Source organism: Dicentrarchus labrax, unplaced genomic scaffold (assembly GCF_905237075.1).
Source record: "Dicentrarchus labrax unplaced genomic scaffold, dlabrax2021, whole genome shotgun sequence".
Classification (NCBI taxonomy): Eukaryota; Metazoa; Chordata; class Actinopteri; family Moronidae; genus Dicentrarchus; species Dicentrarchus labrax.
The window spans coordinates 7,175,954-7,189,263 of NW_026136707.1; the positions used below are offsets into that span (position 1 = coordinate 7,175,954).

The following is a 13,310-nucleotide window of genomic DNA, read 5'->3' on the forward strand; positions in this document are numbered from 1 at the left end:
TATTGAATTATTTTTTTTGTCCCAACTTGTCTGAATATCATTTTGACAGTTGATTGACTTGTTATATATTTTTTATAAATGAAACTACTTGTAAATCTATTTGTAACACATACAGTTAATTTCAGAATGAATCCTAAAATGACCTTTCCACATTTTAAACGCTGTCATTTCACATTAACAACTGTTAATCTTACACAAGAGCCCACATATTCCCCGCAACTCAACATCTATCCCATCTCAACATAACGTCAAACCAACAGTGCCAGTGCTTCTCACAGGAGCTCTCTGATTGGTTCTTCTCGCTGTCGTTCCTTCGATGACGTTCTTCCGGTTTCACCGTATCAACACGTGTACGGTGTACGGTTTGGAGCTGAAGGGAGAAACAGCAACTATACATCAGCTTTCAGACACATTCGTGTGCTCTCTGGTTATTCTGTCCTGGGAAGGCTTTTGCCGACTAAGCAGTCAAAATGGTGAAGCCTCAGTTCAAGGGGAAAATGTCGATAAACCCCTCGTCGTCCAGCAGCAACCCTGGTGAGCTAACTCCCCATTAGCCACACTGTTTGTTTACAGCTAATGCTAATCGTTGCTAGCCGTGTGATATTATTCTCTGAAAAAGACGTTTCTGGGTTATTTGTCCTTTTGTTAAATTAAACTAGTCACCAACACTGAGAGTGCACTGTGTCAAGATGAACTATGAAGCTCTTGTTTTAAGTTAACCATAACTTCAGCTACTGTTAAACACACGCAGCATTGGTAGAGATAGGCCTTTTAAATGTGGCACTTTCCACTGTGATGGGAATACTGATGTCTGGTGGAAGTGTTTCTACTAATTGTTCTTAAAGTCTGCAAACAGCTTTGTCTATTATAGTAGTCTTACACTGTTATAAGATGTCTGTTGATGCTGCTCTTGAAAAGTCATTATATCCTGATACAAGCTGTGTGTTGTTGACCAGATAAATCATTTAAGTAACCATATTTCACAGATCGAGCCAAAGGTGCCGGTGGGAACAACATGAGGGACCGATCCACTATCAAGCGTCTGAATATGTACAGACAAAAGCAAAGATGGTAATTGATGAAAAAGACTTCTTGTTATTCTTGTGATCTGGCTGATTGGCAGATTTTCCAAGTGGCAGTGAAATGTAACAGCTGTGCTATGTTTACACTGACGCTGATCTTCTGTTCACAGTAATAACCGTGGAAAAGTCATAAAACCTTTACAGTACCAGTCCACTGTGGCTCCAGGAACCGTAGCCAGAGTTGAACCGAACATCAAATGGTTTGGTGAGTGAACTTCCTTACCTTTGTATATGTTGTGTATGATATATCAGTGCCTGCTGTGGAAGCTGTCAGTATAGTGTCTGTCTTTGTAGAGGGAAACTATATTACTAAATGTGGCCCTTAGGAGGTTATTTTACTTTCAAGATCAGGAACAACAACTTTGAGAATGTAATACTGTTTGGGGAAGTACAGATAATTTGTAAAATACTTGCTTCTTCATCATCTTTATCATTCATTCATCATTATAGATTAATGTGTTCACGTTTAGTAATAGGCAAGACAACGCTGAACACATGGATTTCTCCCACATGAACAACTTGAAGGTGTATGGGTTTTTAACATTCTGTGCCACCTTTATTAAAACGTTCATGTTGAAAATATTGCAACCTATTTCAGGCGCTTTGAGTTAAATGCATCACTGACAAACTACCACAGTCAGGTGATTTTGGCTGTATCACCACATAATTAACAAGAATTCTGTAGATTAGTCAGGTTCGATCGTAAGAAGCATTCAGAACAACCAGTGCGAGCGGAACGATCTGATGATGGATAAAGGCCTGTCACTTTAAAAAAAAAAAAAAAAAAGTTGAAACAAATGAGCAGTACCATGTAATTAGTTTTCATTAATTCAAATGCAGTGATGTAATGTTGTTAATTTACAATGTCAGAAAAGATCCTGAACTTTATACATCATTTTTACATCTGTGGTGTCAAATCCAAAAATGTGTACTCGCGTTACTTCTCAGATAACTTGTTGTCAGGGATATCCGTTCAGCACAACTCAGTAGTTTTCTTCATTTTGTGTGAAAATTGAGAACAACAATAGCGAGAGAGTGTGAGGGCAAATTGGGAAACTAATACGGGGTTATAAATGTGATAGAAAATGGGAAATCTAAACTTAACAGGTCACATGTTGCATTTGCACATTCTGTGTTTCAGCAAATACCCGTGTGATCAAGCAGTCGTCCCTCCAGAAGTTCCAAGAAGAGATGGGAGCAGTACAGAAGGATCCATATCGTGTAGTGATGAGACAAAGCAAACTCCCCATGTCTCTCTTGCATGATAGAGTCAAAGCACATGTGAGTATAAAGGGTATAAACCTTTGTTTACTGTATAATGAAGAAAGTGATTTTTATTTTTCTATATTTTGTCCGATAGTAGGAGGGCTCTCCATCGGGGGTATGCATTGTTTATGAGAATTTACACCTTTAATAAATCTTATGAGTATACTGGGCATATAAAGCTATTGACATTTTAACTGGTTTATATCATGCAATGCAGATGAGAGTCATACCTCTGTTTTCCTCTGTTTTATGAGGTGAGATGAACATGAGGCCTCACTTTAATCCTCATTCAATTTTCACTATGCCCCACTGTGACCCTGAATGTACTGGCACTGTGATTGGCATGGGAGAGTTTCACTTTGCCAGGCTTTAACTTTTCCACCCCATAACCAACACGATTCAAAATAACATCCAGTTCTTCTAGTTCTCTTCCAACCTATTATTGGGTCCGTTTCAGTCTTTTTAATTTTATATATACGCTGTAGTCTCTCGCCTTTCAGAGTTTAAAGCACCTAAATAGTTAATGTTAGGGAAGACTCAATTACTAACAGGGTTATAGCTAATTCCTGACCGAAAAAAAAAATATCATTTTGTTTTGATGTAGGACCTTTGATTGACCAGTGGAATAATTTTATTCCAAAAATTCCGATAAATTCAACCAGAGTTTGAGGTTCTGTAGGGTAAATGCTTTTTCAAATAATTAGGGAGCCCTGGAAAAGATCTTAGCAACCTGAAGCTTTAAACAGCATTGTTTCTGCCAAACCCTGTAAACTGTTTGTCGTCGCCCCCCCCACACCCTTTGTGGCAGTGTTGCAATAGAGGTATGGCTTGTGATTTAAGATCACAGGAACACTTAATCATTCCTGGCACATGCTTGCCTGTTTTGTTGGCTCAGTTGTTACATATTTGAGTCTTCTGTTTACTGTATGAATGTGTTCTGTGATTCTGTCTCAAACCTCTGGAAGAACTGTTGTAACACCGACAAAAACCTTTCCTTCTGTTGACCATATATGTCAATACAACACTGCTGTACTGTGTGTTATCACTTCTGCAGTCCAACTGTAAGATGTGGCCTAATTTTTTTTTTTTTAATGACGACCAATCCTTCCGGTCATAACAGATCCACACTGACAATTACTGTTGATTTTTTTTTAAAAAAAAACAGTTAGAGTTGTAAGTCAAATTTTTTGCCTTCTGTTTCTACACCCGCAGAACTCCAAGGTGCACATTCTAGACACAGAGGGTTTTGAGACCACGTTTGGGCCCAAGGCTCAGAGAAAGAAGCCCAGTCTCATGGTGGGGGATGTGAAGGACCTCATAGAACAGGCTGAGGCCTCTTCCCAGAGCTATGATGCAGACAAGGACAAAGACCTGGTGGTCGAGGACACTGGGGTTCGGTAAGACTATTTGAAGATTATAATCAATGAATTCCACTGGCTCTACTGGCTACTGTGGCTGCTGAATTTTCATATTTAAACACAGAAAAACATTTGTTCTCATTTTACAACAGGGAGGAAGTCCGTGAGGAAATCTTCAAAAAGGGTCAGTCCAAGAGGATCTGGGGAGAACTTTACAAGGTATCATTTCCTCCCCTCAGTAGTGTGCCTTTTATATTGATGTAGAGTTGGTACACTGAAATATTACGGGCTCATTCCGCATTGTTGACTGTTTTATTGCAATAGGTAATTGACTCATCTGATGTCATCATCCAAGTGCTGGATGCTCGTGATCCTATGGGAACACGCTCCAAGAGCATAGAGGGATATATGAAGAAGGAGAAACCCTGGAAACATCTGATCTTTGTCTTAAACAAGTGTGACCTCATCCCCACCTGGGTTACGGTAAGAAATTTACAAAATGTTCATCTTTGGTTCCCCATTTGGCTTGAAGTAATGTTTCTTACTGTATGACTGACTCTTTGTCTCCACTAAAATATGAACCAGAAACGGTGGGTAGCCGTTTTGTCCCAAGAGTACCCCACTCTGGCTTTCCATGCCAGCCTCACTAACTCGTTTGGTAAGGGCTCCCTCATCCAGCTGCTTAGGCAGTTTGGCAAGGTAAGCACATGCTTCAAATTCAAACTATCAAAACATGGTTATATTGTTCTAAATATTATTTGTCATTAGACTAAACCATTGACTGATCCAATAACAATCACAGATACCACAGCTTTTTGCCTTTATGTCCCTTAGCTTATTATCTTCATCATCATCTTCTGTGGAACATATCTATTTCTTTGCTTTTTAATTTAAGGCTTTGGCTTGTCAAATTGCAAGCCCTTGCATTTATGAGTGTACTATTTACTCATGTAAAAGATTTATAGATTTATGTATGAAAACCAAAAGTACTAGCTATAATTTAGGGTGTGTGTGTGTGTTCTTGGGGTTTAATTCTCTTTAGTCCTCATTATTTTGCCCATTCCAGAAGTAAGCCCTATAGTGCAGTGATGTTGATAGGTTTTTGATGTAGTGAGTCTCCAGGACCCGCAGTAGGTCCCATGGAAATTGAGCTATTACATTGACGCACCGCTGAGAGAGGAAAACAAAACGGTGGAAAACTGGCTCATTAAGTGAATGATGATCACAAGAAATCATTAACAAAGAGTAAGACCACGAACCAACAGCCACAAAGTTCCTCCACCCAAGTCAAATTGTACAAACGTTGTAAAGCAAGAAATGAACATGAACTATGTGAACTAGTTTATTTTAACCTGTGTGAGAACTGAGTTCTTGTTTATTGTTGCACAACACAGGTTATGGTTATAGTCATGAATGTTGAAAATTAATTTGAATATTACATTTGGACTTGAACAAGTCAGTTTATATCAGTTCAAGCAGGACTGCCTTATAACATTATAGTCAGGATACATGCATCAGTGTGATGATGAAGTACCTTGATTTGTCACATATTTAATTCAACAGATTAGTCAAAGACATTCTCAAACATTTTATTTTAAAAGAGTTCCTTAATCAAATTTCCAAAATTACATATACTCTATATACTCTACTCTAACTTCGTATAACCATTACCTTTTACTGTGATGAACTGTTTTTTTCTGTATCACCCACCCAGACCTAAACATACAAAGTTACGTAGTGGCTGTGGAATAGATGTGTGTTTGTGAAAGCATGAGACTTAAAAGATCTGAAAGACAGGGTTGTGAAAAGGGTTTGATATTGAAATGGAATGTTCTTGTTAGATTTAATATTGTGATTTAAAAGGGCTTTTATGAGAAAGACACAGAAAAAAAATTCTGTTTTTTTTCCTTGTAAATGTTTTTCTCTGTTGGACCACATTCACCAAAAAGTCTGGAGATAACAAGGTGAAAAAACCTGTTCCAAAACAGCCTTTAGAGTTTACCTCCTGGGACAAAAATAAAATATGGTTATACCTCCCATTTTAAAAGGTTTGAGATTGTAAGTGATTGTCTTGTTTACATAAAAAATCCTTCTAAACATATCCTTTGCTATGTGTTTTGAACATACTAAACTGAAATTCTGGACTGGTAACAAGTTAGCTTTTTATTGCTAATGGCCCCAAAGCCCCATCTAAAATTACCTCCATGAACTGAGGAGTGCCTGAGACTGTTGTTTAGGAAACAAAACACTTTATTTTTTGTCTCCCGCAGCTCCACACAGACAAGAAACAAATAAGTGTGGGTTTCATTGGCTATCCAAATGTGGGAAAAAGCTCAGTCATCAACACACTGCGGTCTAAGAAGGTCTGCAATGTGGCACCTCTTGCTGGGGAAACAAAGGTAAGGTTCATCTCAACCATGCAAACTAAATTTAAACCTGTGATATGCAACAGAGCAAAGTGAGCCATGCAATGTCTGTCTTATGATCACTGCAGTGGGCAGTCCTGTAAATGTTTTATTTAAAGGTCTGTCAAATTTAATGGAATATAATATCCATAACTATGTTTTCATTAGTGTATAATCACCTGAACAGGAGTCCTCCATGTTGAACCACCATGTTTCTACAGATTGTGGTTTACATTTACACTAAATACAAATAAGATCTGACAGGTAGTAAAGAAACACTGCAAATAAAACGTGAAAAATAGGAACAAAGACGCAAATAGCATTTTTGAAAATTGTATAGTGAGGTTTGGTTCAATGGGGAGGTGATGTGAGGTAAAACCATACATGTTCTTCTTAACTTGGTAATTGTTGATAGCTGCAACAACAGAAGTAGTCTGCTCCATGTTCTTAACTATATAACTGAAAATCTAAGTTGAGACTAGGCCAAGAGAAAGAGCAACAACCATTTTTATCTTTAATTTCCTCTCTCTGGGCCTGTTTATCCTGTTTGGAAACGAACAAGGGTCTGAAAACCCCATTGTCCAAAGCAAGGTCAAGGGGAAAGAAAGGGAAAATATCTTTCCTTTTCCGTGCTTGCCAAAGCTGTGAACTTGGACCACAACAGAGGGGAGATATTTTTTTTTTGCACACCTATCAAATGAATCTGATGGGCCTTCCGCCAGCACTGCTTTATCTTTCACCTTGTCTTTGATTCTCATCACATACTCAACACTGTTTGATGACATCCAAACAAGTTCATGATCCACAGCACTGCTGTGACCCTCATTCCTCCTTTGTTGGACTGGAAGGGGAGTTTATGTTTGCGTGAAAAGTTACATTACAATCCCTCTGTCTGATGAACCAGTCATGGAAGGGAATAGTTGTTTCTCGCATGAAAAGAAAGGAAGCCGTTACCACAGTTCTTGGCCAGACTCAAAACAGTCTTTGCTCTGCTCTGCCAAAATTTGTATCATTAAGTACAAACAAGATGATATAAATTTTAATAAGCTCATGTGAAACTGAAATGATTTGACCATACAGACAGCATTGATCTCCTTCCTTTTTTAGGTGTGGCAGTACATCACTTTGATGAGGCGCATCTTCCTCATTGACTGTCCTGGTGTTGTCTACCCTTCAGAAGACAGTGAATCTGATATCGTCTTGAAAGGAGTGGTAAGTCCGTCTTTAATCTTCACTTTTGTGTACCAATGTTTCGTCTTATCTGCCTCGCATATGTCCACCCCAGTACAATATGTCAGTACAGTGGAGGTGAATGAAATGTCATTTCTTGCTTCTCATCACACTGAAAAACGGTAGCATCTGAAACAGCATTATATCTTTCCAGAAACAACATCCCAGTTACTCAGGATAATCCACCAACTGTTAATGTGGCATTTTTGACAGCTTGAGGATCTGGAGTGCAATAAACATAGAATTGGAATTGGATTCCTTTTGCTAATACCCCGCCGTTTAAAAAATGCCTTGATCAGCTATGATTGTAATCCTCCGAATCCTTTTTCCAGTTCCTAGGTTTAACATGTAGTCCCCGTAACTGAAAGGTTGCAGGTTCGTATCTTAAATTGCACGCCTTTTTCTTCCCCTTCCTCGCAAAGGTTCAAGTGGAGAAGATCAGGAACCCAGAAGAGCACATTGGGGCAGTACTGGAGCGGGCCAAGCCAGAATACATTCAGAAGACCTACCGCATCCCCACTTGGAACTCTGCTGAAGACTTTCTTGAGAAACTGGCATTTCGCACTGGGAAACTTCTAAAGGTCTGAATGTTCCTACATTCAGATTCCAAGTTTGACCGTCTGTTAAAACTGCTTTGCCACAAGTTTTTTTTCTATTTATTTATTTCATACAAATCTGTCATAAAGGTTTTAATAAGCAGAGAATATTGTCATCAAACAAAACTTACGGCATATTGAGTAGAATTTGTCAGATGCTGTTTGTAAATGCAGGAAAAAGCCACATTGCCATATTTTGTATGACTGCGCCAAAGCACACGGTCTCAGTCAGACACAGAGACCTGCAGCTCTTTATACATCAGTGACAGACAGTGTTTGACGCTCACATCCCACGTGCTGCCCAAGAATTGTCCTGAACACAGGAAAATAATAAGAAAATACAGGGAGAGTCTAATAGACACTGCCAAACACTTCTAGTAGGTCATAAGTGATGATTGAGAGGGATTATTTATGTATGAGTCTATACAATATGTTCTTTCACATATATTATGTGCTGTACTCTTGATGACTTTAAATTATATCTGAAGCCTGAATGTGTTTGTGGTATTGTACAGGGTGGTGAGCCAGATCTGTCCACGGTCTCCAAAATGGTGTTGAATGATTGGCAGAGAGGACGTATCCCCTTTTTTGTGAAACCCCCTGGACCTGAGGGAGATCAAGAGGTAAGAGTTTACTGAATTTTCTACCAGTGTTTTTTTTTTTCCTACTCTTTCCTAAACAAACCTGTGGCCTGTGTGTCAACCTGTGTTTTGTTTCTGTCACTTTTCTAGGACATGGGACCATTGGCAGTTGAAGGACCCTCCGAAGCTGTTGAGAATGTGCAGGAGGAACAGCCAGACAATCCGGATGCTATCTCAGAGGAACGGCAGCAGAGACAGAAAGAGCAAGTCCAGAAGATTCTGGCTAATGTGCGACAGAACTTCGGCAAGATCAATGTGGCACCTGAGTTCACAGAGGAAGACTTAGATCCTGTGGAGATGCCTGACCTTGACATGTCTGACCTCTCCGGCTCTGAGGGCGAGGGAGACGGTGAGGAGGAGGAAGAAGAAGAAGAAGGTGGAGAGGAAGACAGGGCCGATGTTGAACCGGCCGAAGGAGAGACTGAGGACGCTGAGCCCACCACCGCTCAGACTGGCAAGGCAAACGGCAACAAGAGTTCACGCGAGGTGATTCGTGCGTTGGATGAGAAGATCTCCAAGTACAAGCAGTTCCTCGACCGGGCCAAATCCAAACGCTTCTCTGCAATCCGGTCCGTTTTCTCTCACCCAAACCTCACTCGCATATTTTCTTTGTTTTGTGTACTTCCCTAACTTCTTTTATCCAGCAAAGCAACATGAAGTTTTTGGGCAGAGATGCCATGCATGCCACGTGGTCCGTGCTAACCAGCCTTTAAGCCCCTGAGGACTAGCAGTCATCAGTTTGACTGATCAGTGGCCTGTTTCCATAACTTTTGCATGTCATTGTGTTCTTTAATCTGCATCTCCTCTTGTTGAATTTCAGCCCACATAAAGAAGGAAAAGGTCAAATAACAGTTGTATAGTTACTCTAAGCACTATATAATTACTGTTCATTTCAGCAGATCCCGACAGAAGTAAACTGTTTGCTTTGCTGGGTAATGATTTACTTTCTTTTTTCTTTGGACAGGATACCTAAGGCACTTTCTGACAAAGCGTTCACAGACATCAAGACTAAACAAGTGGCAGCAGCAACTAAGCAAGCACAAAATAAAGGTAGTCAGTCAACAAGCTTGTCATGACTTTGTATGGGGTTGAATGTAGAAATTATTTTGGGAAAAAAATCTTACAGTCATTAAGAACAACATGAAAAGCACACAGGTGTATCTTACTGGTATGACCTCAGGTTTGACACAAAATACATAAATATAGATTTGTACAGTATTTACCTGTAGCCATACTTATTAGGTAGGTCAGGCTGACACTGAGATCCAGCCAGGAACTGACATTACATTTGTTTATCTCTGAGTTCAGCTGCAAACCAGAGGAGTAACAAGAGGAAGGCCGAGGAGGACGAGGAGTCTGCTCAGACGCACAAACTGACGTCTAAACAGGTATGCAGTGTTTGTTCTCCCTGACGTCAAACAGATCTCTCTGAGTAGACATGTTAGATAAATGCCTGTTCCTCTTACTGAGGTAACAGGAGATGGAAAAACATTTTTTACAGAAGATTATAATTTTCTTTTTTCTCTGTTCCTCTTTATCCGTCTCTACAGAGAAGAGCGATGGACCGTGCTAAGAAGGCAAAGAGAGTTGGTGTACGCTATTATGAAACACACAATGTGAAAAACAAGAATAAGAACAGAAAGGCCCCAGCATCAACCACAGAAGGCCAAAAGGCAAAAAGATCAAAGCACTAGACTGGAGTCGTAAAACACAACATATGTAATAAAACTTTATTTAAATTAGCCAAAAAGGACACAGAGTTGATAAAGGTGGAATGCTAACAACTGTTAAATGGTCTTTATTGAGTGGCCACTTTATGCCTTATCTTGACCGTGACTGTTTGTATTTTGCCTTTTTTAACTTTCTTTTCCTCTTCAACCCAGAGCTGTTTTTGAATGACATTTCATTCATCTTTTACATACAGGTGTAATGTTCTCTTGATGTTCAAGAGAAATGTACGGTCATTGTTTCAACTGTACTTGTCATGCCTTGCTGATAGAAAAAATAAATAAAATATTTGCTAAATACGTTCTTGCAAAGTTTACATGAATTGATATCATTTAGAAACACAAAGATAGATTTAGTAACATTCTGTACTGGGAAATGGCCACTTGGTTCTTGTTTGTCGAAGTTACTTCTTTGGTGTAATGATCCCTTCCAGTTGGTTCTGAATAGGAAGACAAATAGTAAAAAGTTAAGACAAGCAACGCAGTTATTATTGGTGCTAAATTAAAATTAATTTTTTTTGGTATGTAATTATGAAACATCACCTTGAGCTGCTGGTTGGTTCTCTTTAGGAACTGTATCTCTTCAGCATGCTTCTTTTCTTCCACCTGTCGCTTTTCATTTTCTCGCTTTTCAATTGCATCGCATTTCGCTTTCTGTTCGTTCAGTTGTTTCTTCAGGTCTTGTATCTCGTTTTCTTGATCAGATATCTAGGCATGTAATAAGACAGACTTGTAAATTTGTTCCAGATGCAGGATCAATTATATAAAGAGCACTACCGCCATCCTTATTTTACAATAACACTTGAAGAGAAATGGTGCTCTCTGCTGGATACCTAGCTGAAAAACAGCCTAACTGTACTCTGATGGCTTTGGGTGAGTGGCAAACTAAATCTCTATCTATTAATTGCCAATTGTTAAAATTTCAGATTAGACTGAAGTCATAAATGTCCTTACTTTTTTCTCTGTGTCAGCCTTGCCCTGTTCAGCCTGCAGTGCTTTCCTCATACCGAAAGCCACGCTGCTTTCGTACAGTGTCTGGTAGGCAGCAATAGTCATCTGAATCTCATTTCTGACCCGCAACAGCAGCAGACCCCTCTCAGCACAGTTGATGGTCACCTGTCTGATCAGCTCATCTTAAAGAAAAAAAAAATTGGGAGATCAGACAGTTGAATTTATGGTGTGTGTGAAAATGTGCCTTCATTGGAATATAGGAACATTGTTTCAACAGAAGAAAGCCTGATAAAAGATTCAAATTCAGCCATTTTGATCACAAAACTACATGTTCTTTAGCTCTCTCTATGTATCTTCTGTGTATAAGTTGGTGTGTTCGTCTATTATTGTAACCACAGTGGCCTCTGAGCACCAGCCTCCTTACCAAAGCACTGGGAATAGAGCTCCCTGCGGACGGGACAGATTCCGGTTTCTCTGGCCTGCCTTTGCTGTATCTTTGTGTCCAGCAGCTCCTCCAGGTGAATAACATCAGTTCTTGTACAAGGTGCACTTGACACTTGTTGCACCCACAGTTGGTTTCCCTCCTTCCATTCCCTGCAGTAGCAAAAATTGAGATAAATGTCGGTGAGGTTTGAGCTTTATTGACTAATATATTGTAGATGAGAAGAGCTATACCTGGGTGGAAGCATGGTGTTAAGAATCTCCTCATTTTCCTGCTTGGTGGCCTCAGAGGCTTTTTGTTTAGGAGGTGGTGGAACAGGGGTAGAGTTAGCAGGCTGCTGAGGGCTCACTCTCAAAGGGCGTCCCTGTAGTGAAAAGTATTTTCTGTGACACATTATATACTGTCTTTACTTAATGTTAACTATCCTAATTAAATTATATTTTTAAAAGGGCTAGTACATTTTCCTATATATGTCATGTATAATTTCCCCACCTTATGGAGCTGTCTGGTAACTCACTTAATAACTTACATTGGCAGACCTGTTCCACAACCAAGCTGCGGCATGTTATATGTTGTCATGTTGATGTTGCCACACAGAGGCAAATAAAGTAGCTGCTGCAATGTCAATGCTTGCACCATCTGCAGATAAGGCAGCTTAAATTTTTCCCCTATTTTATAGCTGCCAATGTCTTTCTGTAAGTATTGTTCCTTTTACATTCAACACCTGTATCATCATACAATAAAATAAATAATATAAATATGATTAAGTTTGCTGTAAAACACCACATTTTAAAGGTTTTGTAAGTTAATATATTTCCTTTAATAAACACCAATGGCTCAGCTTAACATTAAGCTTTTTCTGGCACTTGTTATTTAACGTTAGACAAGTGAGCCCAAGAATTAAAGTTACTTGTCCACCAATTATCAATAACACGTTTAGGAGGACATGTGACTTCAGAGGTAAGTGCCACGCTGTTGTTTCTTTCCATAGGCACACACCAGGTAGTAAATATTATATTCTATTTCCTTTGATATTGATTTTCTGTATTTCTCCTCCCCACCAGACATCACTCCAGTCCTCCTCCCGACGTTAGTTTAACCGACTAACGTTAACTGAAGTCGTTGCTACGTTAACTCACCTTTGGTGATTTTCTGTCTGTGCTTTTGGTGACCAAAATGGGATTGTCGTATTTCAGAAGAGAGTCGGCTGGTGGAATCATTGTCGTTGTTTGGGTTTTCTTTTTTTTAATATATGAAAATAATGAAGCTATGCACCAACACCAGAACTTTCTCGGTGTGGGCTTCAGTTACCGAAATGTTGGTTTAAAGTCCGGGCTCACTGTTTGCGTCGTCATGGCAACAGCGTCGCGGCGTTCCATTTTACTTTAGCCCGGTTGGAATCAGCCGTTCGTTTCACAAATGTTGGTTCACTATTATTATTATTATTATTATTATCATAATTATTATTTTAATCAGCAAAACAGAGACTACACAAGATGTACTGTTGATGGGTTTTTAAGGGAAAGATCTGTTGGTTTTTTTAAATTTTTTTTTAAAAAGCGAAACATGTTCCTATTCAATCTTAATTCAAAATAAGCATTTTTTTTTTCCA

General features: G+C 39.3%; 2 protein-coding genes across 2 annotated transcripts; one reads left to right on the plus strand and one right to left on the minus strand.

Moving 5' to 3' along the window:
* The first annotated feature begins 320 nt into the window (after positions 1 to 320).
* On the plus strand, positions 321 to 10,605 carry gnl2 (guanine nucleotide binding protein-like 2 (nucleolar)). Its single transcript, XM_051405829.1, has 16 exons — positions 321 to 534; positions 987 to 1,071; positions 1,193 to 1,287; positions 2,224 to 2,363; positions 3,561 to 3,745; positions 3,859 to 3,925; positions 4,031 to 4,189; positions 4,292 to 4,405; positions 5,977 to 6,105; positions 7,219 to 7,323; positions 7,764 to 7,922; positions 8,453 to 8,560; positions 8,669 to 9,147; positions 9,543 to 9,628; positions 9,887 to 9,966; positions 10,129 to 10,605. Exons 1-16 carry the CDS (start codon positions 471 to 473, stop codon positions 10,270 to 10,272), a joined length of 2,199 nt encoding a protein of 732 aa, XP_051261789.1. The 5' UTR covers positions 321 to 470; the 3' UTR covers positions 10,273 to 10,605.
* Positions 10,295 to 13,242, minus strand: dnali1 (dynein, axonemal, light intermediate chain 1). Its single transcript, XM_051405831.1, has 6 exons — positions 12,838 to 13,242; positions 11,932 to 12,062; positions 11,681 to 11,850; positions 11,260 to 11,438; positions 10,849 to 11,013; positions 10,295 to 10,745 (listed from the first exon to the last, which is right to left on the minus strand). The coding sequence occupies exons 1-6, from the start codon at positions 12,916 to 12,918 to the stop codon at positions 10,710 to 10,712; spliced, it is 762 nt and encodes a 253-aa protein (XP_051261791.1). The 5' UTR covers positions 12,919 to 13,242; the 3' UTR covers positions 10,295 to 10,709.
* Between the last annotated feature and the right edge of the window lie 68 nt (positions 13,243 to 13,310).